The sequence below is a fragment of the Myotis brandtii genome, unplaced genomic scaffold (assembly GCF_000412655.1).
Source record: "Myotis brandtii unplaced genomic scaffold, ASM41265v1 scaffold126, whole genome shotgun sequence".
NCBI classification, from domain to species: domain Eukaryota; kingdom Metazoa; phylum Chordata; class Mammalia; order Chiroptera; family Vespertilionidae; genus Myotis; species Myotis brandtii.
This window is the reverse complement of record NW_005354425.1, coordinates 287,226-308,464: the sequence shown is the minus strand read 5'-3', so window position 1 is coordinate 308,464 and position 21,239 is coordinate 287,226. Positions and strand designations below refer to the sequence as shown.

At 45.6% G+C, this 21,239-nt stretch overlaps 1 protein-coding gene across 5 annotated transcripts in view; it reads right to left on the bottom strand.

Moving 5' to 3' along the window:
• Positions 1–623: 623 nt before the first annotated feature.
• Positions 624–21,239, bottom strand: part of SEPT6 (septin 6) — a 74,165-nt gene continuing 53,549 nt past the window's right edge. The window contains exons 7-11 of one of the 5 annotated variants that reach the window (XM_005859435.2): positions 19,895–20,063; positions 15,963–16,095; positions 12,393–12,583; positions 10,007–10,051; positions 4,230–5,679 (exon numbers count right to left, since the gene is read on the bottom strand). In XM_005859435.2, coding sequence (XP_005859497.1) covers positions 10,048–10,051; positions 12,393–12,583; positions 15,963–16,095; positions 19,895–20,063 — 497 coding nt within the window. In that variant the 3' untranslated portion in view covers positions 4,230–5,679; positions 10,007–10,047. Of the gene's footprint in view, positions 1,694–4,229; positions 5,680–10,006; positions 10,052–12,392; positions 12,584–15,962; positions 16,096–19,894; positions 20,064–21,239 lie in introns of those variants that run through there. The other 4 variants (XM_005859436.2, XM_005859434.2, XM_014534180.1 and 1 more) reach the window with 4 other exon arrangements.

The window sequence follows — 21,239 nt, the reverse complement described above, 5'->3', positions numbered from 1 at the left end:
CAGGCCAGTGTCGCTTCCTTCAGGCCTGGGCACCAAGAGGATATGGACCACTCTCCTGACCCCAGTATCTGGCCATCCAGGATATGGAGCCAGGGAAAGGAAACCCCACACTTGCAAGCATTTATGAAAACTGACCACGGTCCCTCTTGCCCACTTTAATGCTAGGAGTGGGGACTGAGGACGGAAGCTTTCCCTCCCTGGTGGATCCAAGACACAAAATACTGCTTGCTATCTTTTGGGTCATAAAGAACAGCCATATGCATGAATTTTGGGGATGCTCACATCACAGGATTAAATAAGAGAATCTTGTTTTGTAGGATCTGGCACTCCACTTCCTCCCTCTGTTATCCTAGATGATAAGGAGCTCAAGGGGTCAGATAAATATATGCTAATAAAGGAAAAGTAGAGGACTTCCTATCTACCCCATCCCACCCCACTGTGGGAATTTCTAGCTCAAATAGAGGAAGGAGGGGGCACAGCAGCCCACCTAGGAAGGTTGCATATGGGCTTATGGTGCCTCCCTGTGCCCTTCAAATCATCCACTTGGAAGGCAGCCACCCACTCCTAAGGCAAACCATGATGGGTCGAATCATCTAATGGTTTAATATCAGATCACACAGCCATTGAGCATTTCTTTGAATTTTATTGAAAATTGACATGGACATTAGAAAGGTATCAAGCTAAACAGTGCTGGTTTGGGGATGTTTCTCCTGGCGAATGAAAGCCCCAGAGGGGCAGTGAATGGTCACACCGTTGAGCAAAAAGAACAAAGGAAAAGAAAGGAAAAACAAACACAGATTCTGGAAAACATGCAAAGAGACTCTCTCAAGAGACACCGGACAGTGGGATGGTGATGGTTGTAGGGATATATGGGAAGGAGCACACTTACATGGTATTTTGATGCAAGTTAAACCAACAAATTCAAGGCAGATTTATCAACATCAAAGCTCTCCAGCCAGATCCCAGGTTGAGCAGAAACCTCTCAGAACCCCAACTAGCCTTGGAAGGTTGAATGAATTAATTTTGCTCTCACTAAGCTTAAACCCCCTCCCATCTTTCCTTTCTCAACCGGTCAGTTAAACCCATGCTAATAAAGGAAAAGTAGAGGACTCTTCCTCTACTTTTGAGTGTTAGTGGATCCATTTCCCCCTTGGCGGGGGTCTGCAGAAGGTCTGGGAATGCTGAAGAAGATACAAATGTCACTTGACTTTCTCTTCCATTCAGAAATGTTTACTAGTGGCTGTGGACAGTCAACCCACTGAACCGGAGAATTCGTGTTTAAAAAGAAAAACAAGAAACTCAAACGAAAACTTGTGAACAGCGCTTCCACACCCACAGCTGAGGTCTCCTGCCCCAGTCACTTACACTTGGGTGAGTCATCCTGCAGTTGTCTCTCTGAGGTTACACTTGGTCCATTCTCCAGCTCTGACGGTTCTTTTCCTGCCTTGTTAGGCTAGGACAAGACACTTTCGTTTAAAATACCATGTAAGTCAGGAGAGAGCTTCTTGCCTGGACACAGGGACACATGAACACTTGCTGAGTGTGTAGTGTGTGTGTATGTTTGCGCAAGCGCATGGAGGGGGAGGGAGTTGGTTGGTTTCGGGTTTGAGACAATGTGGAACCCTAACTCTTCTATAATGGCAGTCTTCTCCTTTAGACTTAGTGCAGCTGCTGAAGACAAGATTAAAAAAAGCTGGAGAGGGAGAGAGAAAGAGAAAGAAAACATGAAATTAGCCAAAGAAAAAGGATATTCAAAGTAAGACAAGGCGAGGGGAGGGGGCAGTGTGAGGTAGAACAGATTATACTTGCAGAAGACAGGTTAGAAATGGGGTCACTGACGGACCATCACCACCCGGAAATCTGCTGACAAGGCTTTAAGAACAACACACACCAGTTTAAAGCTTCTTGTTTTAATTAAAAAACAAGCACATATTAACAGCCACATGGGAATGCCATATGATTAAAACAGGAAACAAAAACAATAGTGATCTGCACTGCAGCTAGGAAAAGCAAACTTCTTGGCTTAAGAAATGAGGTGTGTGTGTGTATGTGTGCGTGTGTGCACACACACACATGGGGATTTTTCAGGAGAGCCATTCCATTCCAGAATGGAAAAATAAAAGCACAGACCATTTTTAATGACTGGTTTTGTATCACCAGAAGTAAACAGAGTAGTTAGGGTATTTTTAAAAAACAGCAACAGCCTGGCCGGTGTGGCTCAGTGGTTGAGCATCGACCTATGAACCAGGTGGTCACAGTTCGATTCCCGGTCAGGGCACATGCCTGGGTTGCTGGCGCGATTCAATTGTGCAGGAGGCAGCCGATCAATGATTCTCTCTCATCATTGATGTTTCTGTCTCTCTCTCCCTCTCCCTTCCTCTCTGAAATAAAAAATATATATATTTTAAAAGTAATAAAAAAAAAACAAAAAACAGCAACACTTTTACTAATTAGAAAGCTTTTTCACTGAAGGGGAAAAAACCTTTCTGTCTTACAGTGAGAAAACTACCATTAATCAATGTCACCCCAATCAATGCCATAAAATAAAAAAAAAGAAAACTATCCAATAAAATACAATTTTAATTCTTTTCAAAGTGTTAATCGACTTCCTAAAGGCTTTATGATCACTCACAGGTTAGATTTTCGTTTACTAAACTTTCTTGATTATGAGCATCATCTAGGGCACCAGTTAAACATATGCATGCCTAGGCCCCATTCCAGACTTCCAGGAAAGCTGACCAGCTAACAGGTGCTGGTGACCCCTTCTGCCAGCAGAAGCACTCCCTTCAGGAGTTGCTCTGGGGTCTTCAGCTTTGCGCGCCCCTACCTATCCATCCTTGAACATTTTTCTATGGGAAAAAAATCTCAAAGGCCCTCTAGGAGCAACTATGCAGTTTCTCTGAGCATCAAAAGACCTGATCTCAGCCCTAGCTGGTTTGGCTCAGTGGATAGAGCTATTGGCCTGCAGACTGAAGGGTCCCACGTTTGATTCCAGTCAAGGGCACATGCCTGGGTTGCAGGCTCGGTCCCAGGTGAGGGAGGGGGGCGTGCAGGAGGCAGCCAATCAATGTTTTTCTCTCATCATTGATGTTTCTATCTCTCCCTTTCTCTCTCAAATCAATAAAAATATCTTTAAAAAAAAGACCTCGTCTCCAGGAACATGAACAGATTGAAGCCCTTTGTGAAATGGATCTGGAGTCAGGAGACACTGAGTTTGGCCTGGCTCTACCAAGAAACAGCACTGGGACCTCTGGCAGGTCCATTCACTTCTATGGGTCTCAGTTCTCTTAAGAAAAAAGTGGGGCCTGACCGGCGTGGCTCAGTGGTTGAGCATCAACCTATGAACCAGGAGGTCGTGGTTCCATTGCTGGTCAGGGCACATGCCCGGGTTGCAGGCTCTATCCCAGTAGGGAGCGTGCAGGAGGCAGCTGATCAATGATTCTCTCTCATCATTGATGTTTCTATTTCTCTCTCCCTCTCCCTTCCTCTCTGAAATCAATAAAAATATATCTTTTTTAAAAAAGAAAAAAGTGGGTCATGTCTGTCTTGTGGACCAAAATTTCTCCCTTAATACGAAATTCCTGCCTAGGCTCTGAAGGTCTTTCAGGCTGTATGGCTCTAAAACTTTTGAAGTTTTCAGAGCTCTTCACGCCTCAAGTAAACAAATGCAAATGAGGAGGCTCTATTTGTGACAAAAATAATTACCCAGAGGGGATGGAAGCCAGTTGGTTGTTTTAAGTTTGGGATTTGTGCAGAAGCATCTGTGAAACTGGACTGGAAACATCAAAGCTGCAAATAAGCCTTTCTCCAGAGGGCTTGACAGCCCTAACTTAGCATCTCTCTGAGCTACTGGCTGAGTATCCAAGTTCTTTTCTTTTTTTCAAACTGCTAAGCATAGAGTCTCCTAAAATGCTCCATGAGACTTGGATTTTTCAAGAAACTAGCTTAAGCTTTGGCAGCAACCCCTTCCTTTTTTGCCTGTGGCCACTAACAAATCAGTGACTCACCAAACAATACATATCAAAGCTGTACTCTTGCTTAACCAACAAGAAAAGGTAAGGTGTGCATATGTTTGCTTTTCACTTTTTCTACTTTTCACTTCCTCTTATCTATTATTGAAGATAGAAACCCTCTTCCCATACTCAACTCTTCGAAAATGGCCTGACTATTTGACATAGCCTTGATAGACTGTTTCCAAAGAAAGTAACAAAAAAAATACCCTCAAAAAATTTTTTAAAAAAATGAAGTCATGGTCAGTGCCAGTGACACTGGGAGGCAGAACTCAAAAAAAGAGGTGGTGCTTGAAGTGGAAGTACATGGTAGGGGCAGGGGACCCAGCTTCCTGGCACCGCGAAGGAAAGCTGTCAGTTAAAATAGGAACCTTGGCTTAAAAGGCTAAATGGAGTCCAGTCCAGCTGTAGCCGGGAATACTATTCAGTACACAGCCATAGATTACTGCAAAGGAAGGGCAGAGAAAGGGCGGGTTAGCCACAGAGTATTGCCAGCTCACCTCCAGCTCTCACTCTCGCCCTGGCTAAACACCAAAGGCCACTGTGCCTGACAGTGGAGCACTCTCTACTTTAAAGGGTTTCCCAAAGCCATGACCGGAATTAGGACTGGAATATTTATAAAATATCAAATCCTTAGACTGCAGGTAAAATTAGGGACCTTCTGAGGATTAACACTTCTTTTCTCTTCTCCAGCTGAAAGATCCACGTCTTCTCATTGTGGGGGGTACATGCAAAATACAGATTAAAACTCATCACATTCACCAAACAGACAGGAAGACTCATCAAAGCAAAACTGAAAACATTGATTCTTTGACCACTCAGTTTGACAGTTTATGACAAGGGTTATTATACCTGCTACTGGCCCTGCCATTGGGGAATGGCGTGGAGCCCTAAAGGAGATTACAGAGGCGATGCCCAGAAACTTCAGAGTTCCTTAAGCCCATCATTCAAGACACTAGGCTGGCAATAATATGCAGGTTTATTTCCCTTTCTGCATCTGTAGGGTACTCGGAGTTATTATAGGGAGAGGACATTTATGCTATTTTCTTCAGCAGTCATTTTCGGGGGAGGGGGTATGGGGGACTTGGTGTAAACTTATTCTGGATTTTTAACACAGCTTGAGTACAGTCACCTTGAGTGAATCAAAACTGGAAAGGGCTGGGAGGCCAAAAGGAAAAGGCATCAAAGGATCTCCTTCTGGAGCCCTCTGAGAAGGAACTGTGGCTGTGTTGGGAGGTGGCAGGTGCTCAGGGAAGCCCAATGACTAGGGGCCAAGGGGGAAAGCCTTATTGACTGGTGCTTACCCAGTCACGGTGGATGCAAATACCTCGGGGAAGCGAGCAGCCATCAGAGTTCAAACAGGGAAACTGGCGGTGGAGAGTAGCAGATAGGACCCCTGAACAAGTTACACTCTGGCAAAGTTGGAGATGGGGAGTGGCTGGCTGGGAACACTAGGAGGGGAAGTGGGATGCACGATGCATCTCTAAACCACAGAACTGCTGGCTTCTTAACCAGAGGCCAGACACCATCCTCCGACTCTCAGGCTTCTATAAACTTTGGCAGGAAGAGAGGAGAGGGCACGGGTTGTGTGCCCCCGGTCGTGTTAGGGGTAAAGATAGGGAGGCCCAGCTCTGTTGTGCAGGAAAAGAGCATCTACAGGAAGCCCAAACTGAAAATGAAAAGAGAAGGTAGGTTAATGAATGGGTGGATTAATGTACCCCAAACAAAGGTTAGAAGAAAACTGTTTGTCATGATGACTAGTAGACAAATTAGAATATATAGCTATGTTAGATGTTTTTAAGGTTCTATATTGCATTGGCTCCTGGGAACATGCTTTCTCACCCGTACACCCCCACACACACACCTCTGAGTGGCAGCAGTAGTGGTATTAGCTAGCAAAATAATTACCAAGAGTCTCAAGAAGACATTCTTTCTCTTCTTAATTACTAGGTCCTGACTAATGCCCCACACCCAGACACCTTGTGCAGGAATACCTTCAGCAAATGTCCAGGTGGCCGCAGGCCCCTGCATAGAGCACCAGGCTCTCAGCTATTAATTGCCTTGTCCCATAGGGAAAGCAGAGGAGGTTGAGGTTTCACCTCAGGTAGCCTTTGGAGCAGTCCCAGTCTGCTAAGTGGTACCCTGGGACAAGAGCTGTTTGAGAAGTGTCTGGTTTAGACCACAGTTATCTGAAAAACTGAACTACGGAAATCCATTATTGGTTTGTGTTCACATAGCACTTTGACCTTTTTTAAATTTAAACTTCATCCTTGTGACATAAACAGGGCAAGTAATATCCATCCCCATTTGACATATGAGGAGACTGGGACACAAGGAAATCAACTGTCTTGCCCAGATCACAAAGAAAAAGATGCAGCCAGAATCAGAGCCTGAAACCCTTGGCTGTTTAATCACACCACAGTGTCCCTGAGAATGCCTTGGCTGTGGATCTAAGCCCCTGTTTTTTATCTGAAGAATACATTTATTCCATTAAATAAAGACTATTAGATATTTGGGAGGGATAGTTAAAAGCATTTGCATATGTGAGTATGTACAGTCACTTCCTCAGAGTGAATACATCCAAACACCTCAACACCACACACACACACACACACACACACACACACACACACACACACAGGAATAGCAATATACACCAAGAATTAGGAGTTCTACATTCTTAAATAGTTTTTTCAAATATTTTAAAAATTGATTTCAGGGAGGAAGGGAGAGGGAGAGATAGATAGAAACATCAATGATGAGAATCATTGATCGGCTGCCTCCTGCACGCCCCCAACTGGGGGTTGAGCCCACAACCCAAGCATGTGTCTTGAATGGTAACTGAACTATGACCTCCTGGTTCATATGTCGATGCTCAAACACTGAGCCACGCTGGCCGGGTAGGAGTTCTACATTCTTGTTCCAGTTCTGCCACTAACTCACTGTGTGATCCTTGGTCAAGTCTATTAAATTCCCTGCTCCTCCATGTACTCATTTTGTCAACGGAAGATTATTCCTTCTGTACCTTACATGACTGTTGTAAGGCGATAATGAGATATCATGTGGAAAAGCACTTTGAAAAGTATTAGAATGTTATATGAATGCTCCTTTCTTATTTTATCCTTTGCCTAATTCCTAGGGGAAGGGAAACCTAAACTACGCAGCAACAGCCTATTTTCTGCTTCACAGGAAGGCTGACATATTTTGATACACGTACACTCTTCCCTCTACTGTGTACCCCCAAGAGTCAAGGGCCAGTAACCATTCAGATATAGTATCACAACTGTGTACAGGTCACAGGAGTTATTTTCTATTACAGTTTCCGACTTTACCGTTTCCAGCTACAAGTAGTGCCTCAAGCAATTTCAAGATCAGTGAGGAACAGTAAGCCTCACTCAGTTAACGAGAGGTAGACTTGTGATCCACCCCATGAATGAGGGCTCTGGGGAGGGGACAGGCTGCCTTTGCTGCTTTCAGATCCCAGGGAGTCAAGACCTCTCTCCCCTATTTGGTTTGGAACTGCTTTTGTGGTCTTCTGGGGAGAAGCCTGCCAGAAAGAAACAACCTACTTGGGTTGAGGTTGGCTGTTCCCGCTGTTTGCTAAATTGCCTCTCACCTATAAAGTAAGGCTTTAATTATAGTTTTGCCAGAATTCATTTTAGTAATGGCCACTAACAATGGTTCACTCAGGGAAACCTGAACCAAACTGTGTTAAACCACAATTCAGTTCCATTAACTGAAAGCTAATTTACCAGAATACATATTTTCTACTCTCCACATTGACAATGGGGAACATAGAAGATACACGTGAACTGAGCTTCTACAGGTGTCAGACCCTTTGCAAGGCACTGGGACCACAGCAGAGGACAGACACTCTAGGACAGTGGTTCTCAACCTTGGCTGCACATTAGAATCACCTGGGAATCTTTTTAAAATCCTGATTTCTGGGCCTCATCCTCCAGAAATTCTGTTTCTTTGTTACTAATGTTGTGGCCCCACCCCATAACAAAGAAACAGAATTTCTGGAGGATGAGGCCCAGAAATCAGGATTTTAAAAAGATTCCCAGGTGATTCTAATGTGCAGCCAAGGTTGAGAACCACTGCTCTAGGATGTGATAGTCTTCCTTAATGGAAACCTGCTGTTTAATTCCAGTCAACTAACAGGGGCTCTAAAGACTTGCCTTTAAGCCAGACAATAAATCTTTTCATTGTTCTTTTAGGGTTGTTTCCTTTGGCCCAATTTCATGGGGCTTATGTTTCAGAAGCCTCTATGGACTTCCTCTTTGGAACTTGCTTGAAAATAGGATGTTTTGCTAGCTGCTCAAAGTCCCCAGTGCAATAGCTGTAGCACTATTTGGTGATGAACGGCAGGCTCTCCATTTAAATCATAAACTGGTTTGGCTCAGTGGATAGAGCATTGGCCTGCGGACTGAAGGGTCCCAGGTTCAATTCTGATCAAGGGCACATGCCCGGGTTGCGGGCTCAATCCCCTGTGGGGGGGGGGGGTGCAGGAGGCCGCCAATAAATGATTCTCTCTCATTGATGTTTCTATCTCTTCCTCTCCCTTCCTCTCTGAAATCAATAAAAAATATTTTTTAAAAATCATAAACTACATTGCTGAGTGGGGAGAAGCCCTCTCAATATTTTATATTCCCTCCCTGATTCAAACAAACCAAATGTAAAGGCATTTATGAGACAACTGGGGTATTTTGAACACGGACTAGGAATTTTATGTTAATGATTTGTTAATTTTGTAGGTATGTTAATAGTGACATTGTGGTTATGATGTTTCTTTTTTAAAGAGTCATTATCTCTTAAAGATACATGCTAATGTATTTGCAGATGAAATAATGTGGGTTTTGCTTTATAATAATCCAGCAGGTTTGGGATAATAGATGAAACAGGATTGGCCCTGTGTTGACAGTTGTTTGGGGGCCGGGTTGTGGGTACCTGGGGCTGCACTGTGCTATCCTCCCTCTTCTTTTGTGCCTGTTTGAAAGTTTCTATGGTAAAGTTTAAAAATAGTAATGAGCTTAATATGGTTAAATTAACCATATTCATTTTCCCTCCCTACTACCTGAATCTAGTACAGACAGAAGGTGCTTAATCATTGTTATAATCAACCTATAAATTACATGACGCCAGGGACTGCTTTATCCTTTTCTGTAGATACAGCCTGCAGCCCTCAGGAACCCATCTTATCAAAGGTAGGTGTTCGTGAAGCTGGTACTTGTAGAATTAAATGTAAGGAATTTTTCTATAGTATCTGATAGCTCTTCAGTTTCTTCACTTTCATTATGGTTTTGGGGGGTTACATAGCCAAAGGAAATTTGAGAATTTGAACCCTTTGGATAAAAAATAGACACCAGCCTGGCTGGTGTTGCTCAGTGGTTAAGCATTAACCTAGAAACCAGGAGGTCACGGTTTGATTCCCAGTCAGGGCACATACCTGGTTGTGGGTTCCATCCCCATTGTGGGGCATGCAGGAGGCAGCTGATCAACGATTCTCTCTCCCTCTCCCTTCCTCTCTGAAGTATATATAAAATAGCCACCAGAGGGAAACAGAGAAGCAAGTTTCCGTTTGTTTGGAACATTCCCAACCTGGGGTCAGTGCCACTGTGACAATTGCAGGACAGGGCTGCTGAACCCAGCAGTTTCCCTCCTTACTACAGCCTAGTTAATTTTGAAACTAATCATTAAGGCTTTTTAAGAAAAAAATGGCCAAAACTGAACCTCAAATATTAACCCACTTATGCTACCCAGCTGTTCTGGCAGCAGAAGTCTGAAAATACCCGGCTTTTAATCAGGCAGGCAAGCACTGCACATGTACACTTGAAACCACACCAGACTACTTAATATTCTAACTCACAAGAGGAAACCAGCTAGGACAATGAAGCAGCTTCTTTCATGATGGGATATGTGTTTTGGGGGGTGGGATTTGGGGAGATGTGTTCTAGGAGCCACTGCCAGTTCTATTTAGAGTTAATAAAGCTTACCAGGACCCTGGGTCTCATGCAGCATGCAGCAAACAGCAGAGTTAACTGTAAAATAGTTAAGAGCTGATGAAGATGGAGTGAGCTTGAAGGAGAAATCAAATATTATGAGTTCACACCAATAATGAAGAGTTAGAGGTCAAAGGAGATTAGGAGGAGTAGGAGGGGAGGGTGGGAAGGGGGTCGGTACTCTCTCTTAACCTCTTTAAGGACAGCCAATGGAAATTTTAAATATGTGACTCTGTTATATTCAATCACCATCTCTCCAGAAGAAATGCTTATCATCATCACTTCTACCCTCATACCCCACTACCGCCATCATCACTATGGACCAGAGGGACACAGGTGTCATGATGGGTCTTCCAGAAGTTAGCTGACTGTAAGAAATTATATAAGAAGCCCAGGCCTGTGGCCACCTACACATCTGGAAGAAAGAGGACAGTCTATTTGTTCAGGTTTCCACTCACTCAGAATAGTAAAAGGGTACCTCCACCAACCCCAAATATTCCTACAGACTGTAGAGAGGGTCTTCTGCCTAAATTTGGGGGGATGTCAAGTAATTTGAGGCAACTGGGGGGAAACCTGGTCTGGAATAAACTTCTACTAACACCGGAATAGAGAATATTTAGAGCTTAGTGTCTGTCAGTGGGGTCCAAACAAATGAATCTTCTAATTCCTACAAGCAGGCTGTGCAACTACCCCAGGGATCGAGTTAACAAATACCACAGGGCTATGAAGGCAGCAGGTTAGAGTTGGAAGACAAATTTAGACCTTTCTGATCTTAAAAATAGGAATCCATGCCTGCTGGTGCAACTGACATACCGTGACTGATCAGTTAATATGCAGTGTTTCCAAAGAGGCTTCTTTTCTGGCTAGTTGAACTTTATCCATTAAGTAATACCAAAAAGAGTTCATTAGTCAATGAATTTGACATGCAGTGTTATGGTTCACTAATAAAAATCTTTAGACTGATTGGTGAAAATGTTCAAATTATATTAAGAATAATGAATAATCAAACTGGAAAACTGAGTGTCTTCAAATATATTTTAATACTGTACAAAAATTAGTTTTATTCCTAAGTGATGAGCCAGGCACCGAGGAAAGGAAGATGTTTCCTCCTGGCAAATATCCAATAGTTGAGCCCTGGCCAATGTGGCTCAGTTGGTTGGAGCATCGTCCCGTGTACCAAAAGGGTTGCAGGTTCGATTCCCAGTCAGGGCACATACCCAAGTTGTGGGTTCATTTTCTGGCCCGGGCATGTACAAGAGGCACCTGATTGATGTTTCTCCCTCACATCTATGTTTCTCTCTCCCTCTCCCTTCCTCTCACTCTAAAAAAAAAATCAATAAAATTATATTTTGTAAAAAAAAAAAATCCAATAGTTGGACCAGGAACAAGTGGCTAAGAACAGAGGGCAACGACCATGGACATCTTTCAGATCCTCAGGCCTCTTTAATAAGGACATTGCCTAACCAGGGGTTCCCTAGTCACACTGCACAAACAACTTCAGAGCCCAAGGGACCACTGGGGTTTTTCCTGCTGTTGTATAGGTCCTGTCAGAAATGCTTTTCTCTTCTCTGGTTCTGGGATGAGGAATGGGTTGGGTCAGGATAATTGGCCCACATGGTAACCAAGAGCCCATGCTATCCTGCCTTACTAAATACCAGGGGAGAGAGAGAGAGATTGTAAAATCATTCCCCAGTTTGAGGATGGGGCACCTAGAATATACTAACGTCTAAAGGCTCCCCACCAAGTTCTTAGTTGTGCCCCAGGCCAGGAACAGCTAAGCAGTCAACAGGATGGACAGCAAAGGGGTGAGAAATCAGAACTGGGCTACAGCCTTCAGCAATAGCAGTTAAACTCTGCTGGCTGCAGCTAGTGAGAACTGAGGCAGAGAGAGGGTTGGCCTGCAGGCACGGAGCGTTCACCTCAGATATGGGGTGAGCCAGTGAGCGAGCACGCCTGGGAGCCCAATTGGTTCCAACCTCTCAGACTCTCTCTCCCACTACCCTCTATCTGCCTTCCTTTTTGTTTATCTCTTTCTTACAACTTTGCAGTGTTCATTGTTTCCACCCTTCTTCTTTCTACTCTCTCACATTCCTTTTGCTTTTCCTCTCTTTTCCTTCCCTCTCCTCCTACCTGACTTTGCAGGACTTTCCTAAGAAGGCCAAACAGAGCGGGCTGGGCTTCTGGGACCTACTCTCAATTGCCCAAATTCAGGAAATCCGAAAATTGCGTGGGAACACGGAGACCAGTTATAGGCACCAAAACTGGTCTGACAGCCCACAGCTCACCTCTCTCTGCTCCCCATCCTTCAGACCCCTCAGCCTCCAGGTCCCGCCCTGAGGAGCAGAGAGAAGCCACCACCCCAGAGCAACCTCCCACTTACTTTTTCTTCTCTTTGTCCCTTTTCAGAGTCTGTGAGCCTCCAGCCTGGGAGCCCTGGGACTGGAGCAGCTCGGCTGCCGACTTTCTCTGTTTGAAAGCGTTCACTTCATCATCCAGGGATTTCTTCTTATCCTCCAGCTTCTTCTTCTCATCCTGGTGTAGTTTCTTCAGACGGTCAAACTTCTCATGCAGCTGGCAAGAAAGCACAGGGAGTTTGGGGAGAGTCCCCTGTCAGCAGCTTCCAACTGAGCTGAGTCCAGGGCGACAGTGGACTGGCAGGGTTACAACCCTGCAGGAGCCCTGGACCTCAGGAGACATTTCTGCTAGAGACAGCTATGATGGCACCAAAGGTCTCCATGTTCTGGATAGTCCCCTTCCCCTGCCGTTTTACCTCCAAATTTCTGCTCCTGAATATGATCAGGGAACTGTGCATTCTGCTTAATCAAACATTTTATTTAAGAGTCACCACACATGGTTAGTAATAATAATCCTATCCTATATAATAAAAGCCTAATATGTTAAGTGTTCGACCATCCGATCAGTCACTATGACGTGCACTGACCACCAGGGGGCAGACGCTCCCAGTAAGTTATTAGCTTGCTGCTGGGGTCTGGACGATCGGGACTGGGCGAAATCGACACGCCTGGAGCCCTCCTGCGGTCCCTCCCCAGCCCAGTTGTGCACCGGTGGGGTCCCTCGGCCTGGCCTGCGCCCTCTCACAATCCAGAACCCCTCGGGGTATGTCGGAGAGCCGGTTTCAGCCTTATACCCTCAGGCTAGGCTGAGGGACTCCACCGGTGATCCGTGCACTGGGCCTCTAGTATCAGTTATAATAGTATAACATTTATTGAGTGCTTATTGTAGGCCAGGCACTGACTTTTTTAAGCACTTTATATGTATTAACTCATTTAATCATCACAACATTCCTATGAGGTAAGTTCTGTTATTATTTGCATTTGATGTGGTGACAGAAGTTAAGAAATTTGCCCAACCAAGGTCCATCCATTCTATAGAGGATTATAGAGTGAGGTCTCCCAACATGTTAGGGGTCCTGCCGTTTTTTATCCCCTCCAGTCAGGGAGGATCACCATGGAGCACAGAGCAAACTGAAGCAATGCCAAAGCTGTTCAAAGGAAGTACTTGGCCCTAGCCAGTTTGGCTCAGTGGATAGAGCGTTAGCCTGTGGACTGAAAGGTCCCGGTAGAGCATCAGCCCAAGGACAGAAGGCTCACAGATTCTATTCCATTCAAGGGCATGTTTCTCGGTTGCAGGCTTGATCCACGGCCGGTCTCTCTCACATGGATGTTTCTCTCTCTCTGTCTCTCCCCCTCCCTTCTACTTTCTCTAAAAATAAATGGAAAAATATACTCAGGTGAGGATTAACCAAAAAAAACAACAACAAAGGAAGCACTTGTTCTTGGACATGAAAGGAGATTTTTTTAAGTTTTATAACATGGCATGAGTGTGGAGACCTCAGCCTTGACCAAGGAGAGGCTTAACTAGCCCTGAATAGAGCCAGAGACCAGTAAGAATATTCTGGCATGCTGTTGTGGTCAGTGGATCAAGAGGTAGAAGTGGGGCCCTGCCAGTGTGGCTCAGTAGTTGAGGTCAACCAGTGAACCAGGAGGTCATGGTTCGATTCCGGGTTAGGGCACATGCCTGCATTGCAGGCTCGATCCCTGGTAGGGGGCGCGCAGGAGGCAGCTGATCAATGACTCTGTCTCATCATTGGTGTTTCTACCTCTCCCTTCCTCTCTGAAATCAATAAAACTATATATTTACAAAATAGGTAGAAGTGGTATGTGATACTACCCTGAATAGTAGAGCAGACCAAGCATAATTTCACTTTCTTTTGAGGATCCAGATGTTGGGATTCTGTAGCACTTGCAGCACACCATGAAGAAGGTATTTGGGACTGTCACTTGGTAAGGGATGGTGGGTGACAGATTCACAGGGTAAGCCAGCTTTTATTAGTCATTTGGGGTAGGGGGATAGAAGCTCTGCCAGTCAGTTGCTTTAACTTGGCTTTTGTCCTTTGGCTTTTCATTCATTTCTCTTTGAGGTTCCCTTACCCCTCCTCCTAAAAGTACTGGGTGATTTTTCTTTTGAAAAGTGAAATTGAAGTAAAATCAACAGCCTTGTCCTGGGTTTTGGTGATAACCCTAGAGCAGGGGTCCTCAAACTACGGCCCGCGGGCCACATGCAAATACAAATATTGTATTTGTTCCCGTTTTGTTTTTTTACTTCAAAATAAGATATGTGCAGTGTGCATAGGAATTTGTTCATAGTTTTTTTTAAAACTATAGTCCGGCCCTCCAACGGTCTGAGGGACAGTGAACTGGCCCCTGTTTAAAAGGTTTGAGGACCCCTGCCCTAGAGAGTCACAGCAGACTACAGGGAAAGATACTTGGGCAGTAATTAAGTGCTTCCCTTCATCATGGGCTCCGAGGCCCAGAGAGTGAAGCAGTTGTTAAAGTCACCAAAACTGTAGCTGAGGCCACTTTAATCAGGCAGCAGTGGGTGAACTGGGAGGGGGACCTGGAATACAAGGCAATAGTTGTAGGACCAACTGCACTCTATTAGGCACGGCTTCAGTAATGGAAACCCCAGGGGGACCATCAAACCTTAGTTTACAAACTCTCTAGATACGCACAGATGTTTCTTTAATGCCACCATGAAATGGAACAGAATATCCAAATGACTCAGGAAGTGCCCAGCTGTTACTGTTTTAGGTTTCAACAAGGTACCCAGGATTGCCTGGGACCATCTTTCACCATGGCCGTCAGAGAGCAGTTGGGTTGGGCAGGACAGCCAAGAATCAGTTTGCACCTGACCTCAAGGGGCTATGTGAGGTCTTTTGTTGTTGTTAATCCTCACCCAAGGATATTTTTCCCTTTGATTTTTTTAGAGAGTGGAAGGGAGGGGGAAAGACAGAGAGAAACATTGATTTGAGAGAGAGACACATCGATTTGTTGTCTCCCGCACATGCCTGACCGGGGCGGGCATTGAGCCTGCAACCAAGGTATGTGCCCTTGATGCGAATCGAAACTGAGACCCTTCAGTCCACAGGCCAATGCTCTAACCACTGACCCAAACCAGCTAGGGCAAGGTCTTGACTCTGGAGCACTGCTGCGCAATAGAACTTTCTGTGGCAATAGAAATGTTCTCTATCTGTGCTGTCAAATACGATAGCCACTAGTCACATGAGATTGAGCATTTGAAATGTGGCTAAGGTGACTGAGGAAATGAGTTTTAAACTTGTTTATTTTTAATTAATTTCAGTTTAAATAGCCACATGTGGCTAGTGGCTACCATATGGACAGTGCTGCTCTAGAGAACTAAGTAACACGGAATGAGACAACATCCTGGTCTTGGAGAATGAGGGATCAAGAAGACAAAGATCCCTCGCAGCTCCCTCTGTGCCAGCCGAAGCAAGGCTACAGATGTTGTGCCCCATTTCTTCCTGGAGGCTGCAAGGCTCTGGCTGGCTGTGCTCTCAGGGCAGAAGCTCTTGCCATGCCCAAGCTCAGCTTCCTTTCCCTTCCTGCCTAACACCGAGGCTCCCATTTACCTCTTTCTCTGCCTCTTTGAGTTCAGCTTCTTTCTCTTTGACTCTCTGGACGAACATCTGTCTCATCTCCTCTTCTTTTTTCTGGAGCTCCCCTAGGAACTCATTCCTTTTGGCCTCATACGTCTCCTGCAAACTGGGAACATAGGTTAATTCTCCTGCCTTTGGAATAGCTCCTATTGGATGGAAACTGACTCCAATGATCCTCCCTGGGTTCCCCCATCCTCCCCTCCCTGATTTTGGGAGAGGTGCAAACACAGAACCACAAAGCTGTGGGCAGCTGACTTAGCATGTGACAGCAGAATCGCAGGGCAGCTTGAGGGTAATGGGGCAGTCCTGGTGAACTGGAGAGATATTTAGAACTGGGAGTCACTTAGAACATCTGCCTCTATACTCTCATTTTACAGGTGAGGAAACAGGCCCAGAGAGGTGAAGAGACTTGCTCAAGACCACACAGCTAGTTAGAGGTACAACTGGGACTGGAAGCTGGGTCTTTTGTCTTTCACTCTGGGGCCCTCCTATTCCACTTTGCTGGCAGGTCCTGGCTCTGAAACTGACCACATTAATGAACTATTGCAATACACACTTGATGAAACCCCAATACGTGCTAGACACGGGATTGAGTGACATGAATACTAGTCACTCAACATCTAGAGCCAACAGCCACAGTACCTGCCATCAAAGAGCTTACAGTCTAGTGGGAGATGCCTGGGCTACGTCTCCCTGCCCCCAGCCTGGGCTTAGTTTAAAAAAAATAGGAGTTAGCCTGGTGAAAAAGAAGGAAGTGTGCTCTGAAGAGAGCGGCATGTGCAAAGGCACATGTGGAGAGAGACTGGCATACTCGGGGAGCCAGGCCTAGTTCCACATGGCTGGAGAATCTAGTGTGAGCTGTGGAGTGGTGGGATATGAAGTCCCTGAGTCTGGCAAGAGAGCAAGCGTTGGAGGCCATATTAGACTGGGACATTTATCTACACTGTAAGGTTTTAAGTCGGAGGACTGACTTGACCCAACTTGAAAATGAGAAAGAACACTCTGGCTGTTGCATAAAGGACAGACTTTCCAACAATCCAAGTAAGAAATGACAGGCTCTTAATGTTAAGAGTTGGTGAGGACGTGAGGGACCTGAAGGAACAATAAGGGAAGCAGAACTCCCAGGACTTGGGAGGACTCAATATTTATTTCGGTTTTTGGCTCGGGCAACCAGGTGAATGGTGGTACTGTGAGCTGCGACAGGGAACACTGGAGAAGAAGTATGGTTAAGAGGGGAGAAGTTGACTTGAATTTTAGACAGCCCGCGTTTCAAGTATGCCACCTATGGAACATCTGAGTGAAAACATCCAGTATGCAGTTAGCTCTATGGGTTTGGAGCTCAAACATAGGATTTTAGCTTGGGATTCATCTATTTCTGGGTGGTAATTAGGGCTGTGAGAGGAGAAATAACCAGCTGCAAAGAGAATAGAGATGAAAGGAGCAGAGACCCTACGAAAGAATCCTGGGGCACAACATTTAAAGGAGTAAGCTGAAGAAAATGAACCTGCTGATGAAGCTGAAAAGGAGTAGCAAGAGCGATAGGAATAAAACCAGCCAGACCAGTGTTAGAAAAGCCAAAGGCAGAGAGAACTTCGGAAGGAGGCAACGAAGGAATTTCATACAATGAGATTAAAAAAGATGGGACTTAGCCCGGCAGGTGTGGCTCAGTGGTTGAGTGTCAGACCATGCACCAACAGATCACTGGTTCAATTGCCAGTCAGGGCACATGCCCAGGTTTCGGGCTCAATCCCCAGCAGGGGGTGTGCAGGAGGCAGCCGATCCATGTTGATGTTTCTCTCTCATGTTGATGTTTCTCATGTTGATGTCTCTATCTCATCTGTGTTTCAATCTCTCTCTCCCTCTTCCTTCCTTTCTCTCTTAAAAAACACACACACAATAAAAACATATTTAAGCCCAGCCAGCATGACTCGGTGGTTGAGCATCAACCTATGAACCAGTAGGTCATGGTTTGATTTCCGGTCAGGGCACATGCCAGGCTTGCAGGTTTGATCCTCAGTAGGGGGCATTTAGGAGGCAGCCGATCAATGATTCTCATCATATCTCCCCCCCCCTCTCATCTCCCCCTCTCCCTTCCTCTCTGAAATCAACAAAAATATATTTTAAAAACCACATTTAAAAAACAAAAACAAAAAGATGAGACTTAGAAGCCACACTGTAATTGGCCATGAGTGTGTAATTGCTGATCTTGGAGGGAGGCATTTCAGTGGTGTGGTGAGATCAGAAGCCAAAAAATAAGAGCAACTCTTTCTCCTTCCTGTCAGAGCCGAACCTCTTGACAGGGCAGAGGCTGGTGAGGAAGAGCAGTTAAGCGTGAATTTCTTTAGGATGAGAATATTTACATGCAACATCGAAAGGAGCTGGCAGAGGAGTGCAGAGGGTGAAGACACAGGTAACAGGTGTTCAGGATGGAGCAAAGGAGGAGGGGACCTAGAAGAACAGGTAGAGGCACATCTCTTCCTCCACAGATGCAGATTAAAGCTGGTGGAGGGGAAGGACAGAGAAAGCTAAGGAAGCACCCACTGGGGAGACAAGCATACCTTCCTCCAACCCCAAGAGCTCCAGTGGCCCTTGTCCGCGATGGGGACTGAGTCTGCCCCTCCAGAACCAAGCAACCCTGAAGGACTGGCTACGCTATGCCCCCTGGCCAGGTTTCCACTGTGAGCAGGTACTGTGGATCTCTGACAGCCTTCTTAGCCCACAACCCTCCCCATCACTTGCTTATCAAGGTTTGACATTTCCTGAAAGAAGACCAAGCCCTGGTAAGGGCAACACATGGTCATTTAAAATGTGGGGCTTATATCAGACATTGTGCATACAGATCAGACAATTGGGACATTGGCTCCTATTAGCAGAGTAAACTGCTTTCAGAAACATTCCTCTTCTCTGGAAGCATCTTAGATTCTGATTTAAGAAGTATGTCAATGACTCTTAGCATCCTTTGGTCAAAACAAAACCTGCACTTGACAGTGAATGAAGAGCCTCAAGTTCATCAGTGCATATGCAATGACTGCTACCTGAACCCGTCTGGTTTTGATAATGGGCAGGAAGGTAAAGAACACACTGGACATCTGACAGAGCAGCAGGAGCCTGATGAAGAAAGTGGGGCATAGAACAGGCACAAACTGCTCCAGCTCAGGGCCCCCTCCGGTATAGCTGGCTGCAGCTGCTGTGTGTGCACAGTGAGACCATCGGCCTTGCTGGGCCTCTGGGCCTCTTCCATGGCCCACTGCTTACCAAGCCCACCTGGCTACAACTCCCCCAGGAAGGCAGAGAGGGACTGGCAGGTAAAACTGGCCAATGACTGAGTCCTGATGCTCTTGGTCTCAGCACATGTGTCTGACTCCCTTGTGGATGCTCTAGGGCAGTGGTTCTCAACCTTCCTAATGCCGCGACCCTTTAATACAGTTCCTCATGTTGTGGTGACCCCCAATTTCATTGTTACAAATTGAACATAATTAAAGCATAGTGATTAATCACAAAAACAATATGTAATTATATATGTGTTTTCGGATGGTCTTTGGCGACCCCTGTGAAAGGGTCATTCGGCTGAAACCGGTTTGGCTCAGTGGATAGAGCGTCGGCCTGCGGACTGAAAGGTCCCAGGTTCGATTCCGGTCAAGGGCATGTACCTGGGTTGCGGGCACATCCCCAGTGGGAGATGTGCAGGAGGCAGCTGGTCGATGTTTCTCTCTCATCGATGTTTCTATCTCTCTCCCTTCCTCTCTGTAAAAAATCAATAAAATATATTAAAAAAAAAAAAAAAGGGTCATTCGACCCCCAAAGGGGTCGCGACCCACAGGTTGAGAACCGCTGCTCTAGGGTAAAGCCTCCATGCCCCCTGGGTTGGCCCGGCTGAGTTGGGCGGAGTTGGGCGTGAGAGATACCTGAAGGGTTTGCTGTCGGGGTCAGTGTCCTTGAAGCCCATCTCCTCCAGCTTGCAGCGGCGGTACAGCTCATAGTGCCGGCTGTGGGTCTGCTCCCGGAGGTCCTCCATGTTGACCCGAAGCAGCATCTCCCGCAGCTTCACAAAGTCGCAGTGGGCCTCATTTTCAACTGCATAGTAGGGGTTGGGGAGTTGAAAGTATATTAAAAGGAAGGCCAGAAGAAGCAGAAATGGTTAAATAAGCCCAGCTAGTGTGGCTCAGTGGTTGAGTGTCAACCTATGAACCAGGAGGTCACAGTTCAATTTCCAGTCAGGGCACATGCCTGGTTGTGGGCTCAACCCCCAGTAGGTGGCGAGCAAGAGGCAGCGATCAATGATTCTATCATTGATGTTTCTATCTCTCCCTCTTTTTAAAAAAGAAACTGTAAAATGAGAAGCGAAATGTCTTACAGCGACACGGCCTTTCAATCTGTATACAGAGCTTATGAATTTGCCTCCTGATTTCCTTTTCTACTGATAAGACAAATGAAAAGTTACAAGAATGACAGTCATGGAAACTGCAATGCCATAAAAAAAAACCTACAAAGACATTCAGTAGCACCTCAACCCCAATTCACCAATTAGACCCTCACAAGAGTTTCTGCCCTGCACCATTCTTAAGACAATGACACACACATGTTCAGCCACCTGTCCGGTAAACATTTGTGGAATCTCTGTTCCCAGTATTGTATGAGGCACTGGGAATTCAGAAATGAAGGCATGGAGTCTTGCCCTTGGCAGTTTAGTGGAAGAATAGATGCAAATAGACAAATACAACACAATGTAAACATTATGAAAATAACAGTAGATAGCCAAGGTACAATGAAAGCCCAGAAGAGAGGGGCCTAAGAACTCATGGGAGAGTGAAGGCTTCACCAAAGAGGCAACCGCTAAGATGACTCTTGAAGGAAGAATAGTAATTTATCAGGCAGAGGAGGAAATAGTCTTGGCAAGGTCTCAATGAGGTCAAGCAAGGTTAAGTAGCTAATAAGTTGCAGGGTTAGGCTTCCAATACAAGTAATCTAAAGCAGCGGTCGCCAACCTTTCAGACCTCATGGACCACCAGTGGTCTGCAGACCACCGGTTGGCAACCACTGACTAAAGAATAAGCAAAGTATATAACTAGGTGTCAAAGTCCCCAAAGAATAATGAGGAAGAAGTAGGACATCAATAGCTGACAGGGACAAGGAGGGGTATGGCCCATCTGGATGGTAGAAGCTTCAAAGGAGGTGTGTTTTAGAGGGTGGATACGGCCTGACAGCAGCAATAGTGACCAAAGTGGACCCCACTTTCCAGCTTGAGTGGGT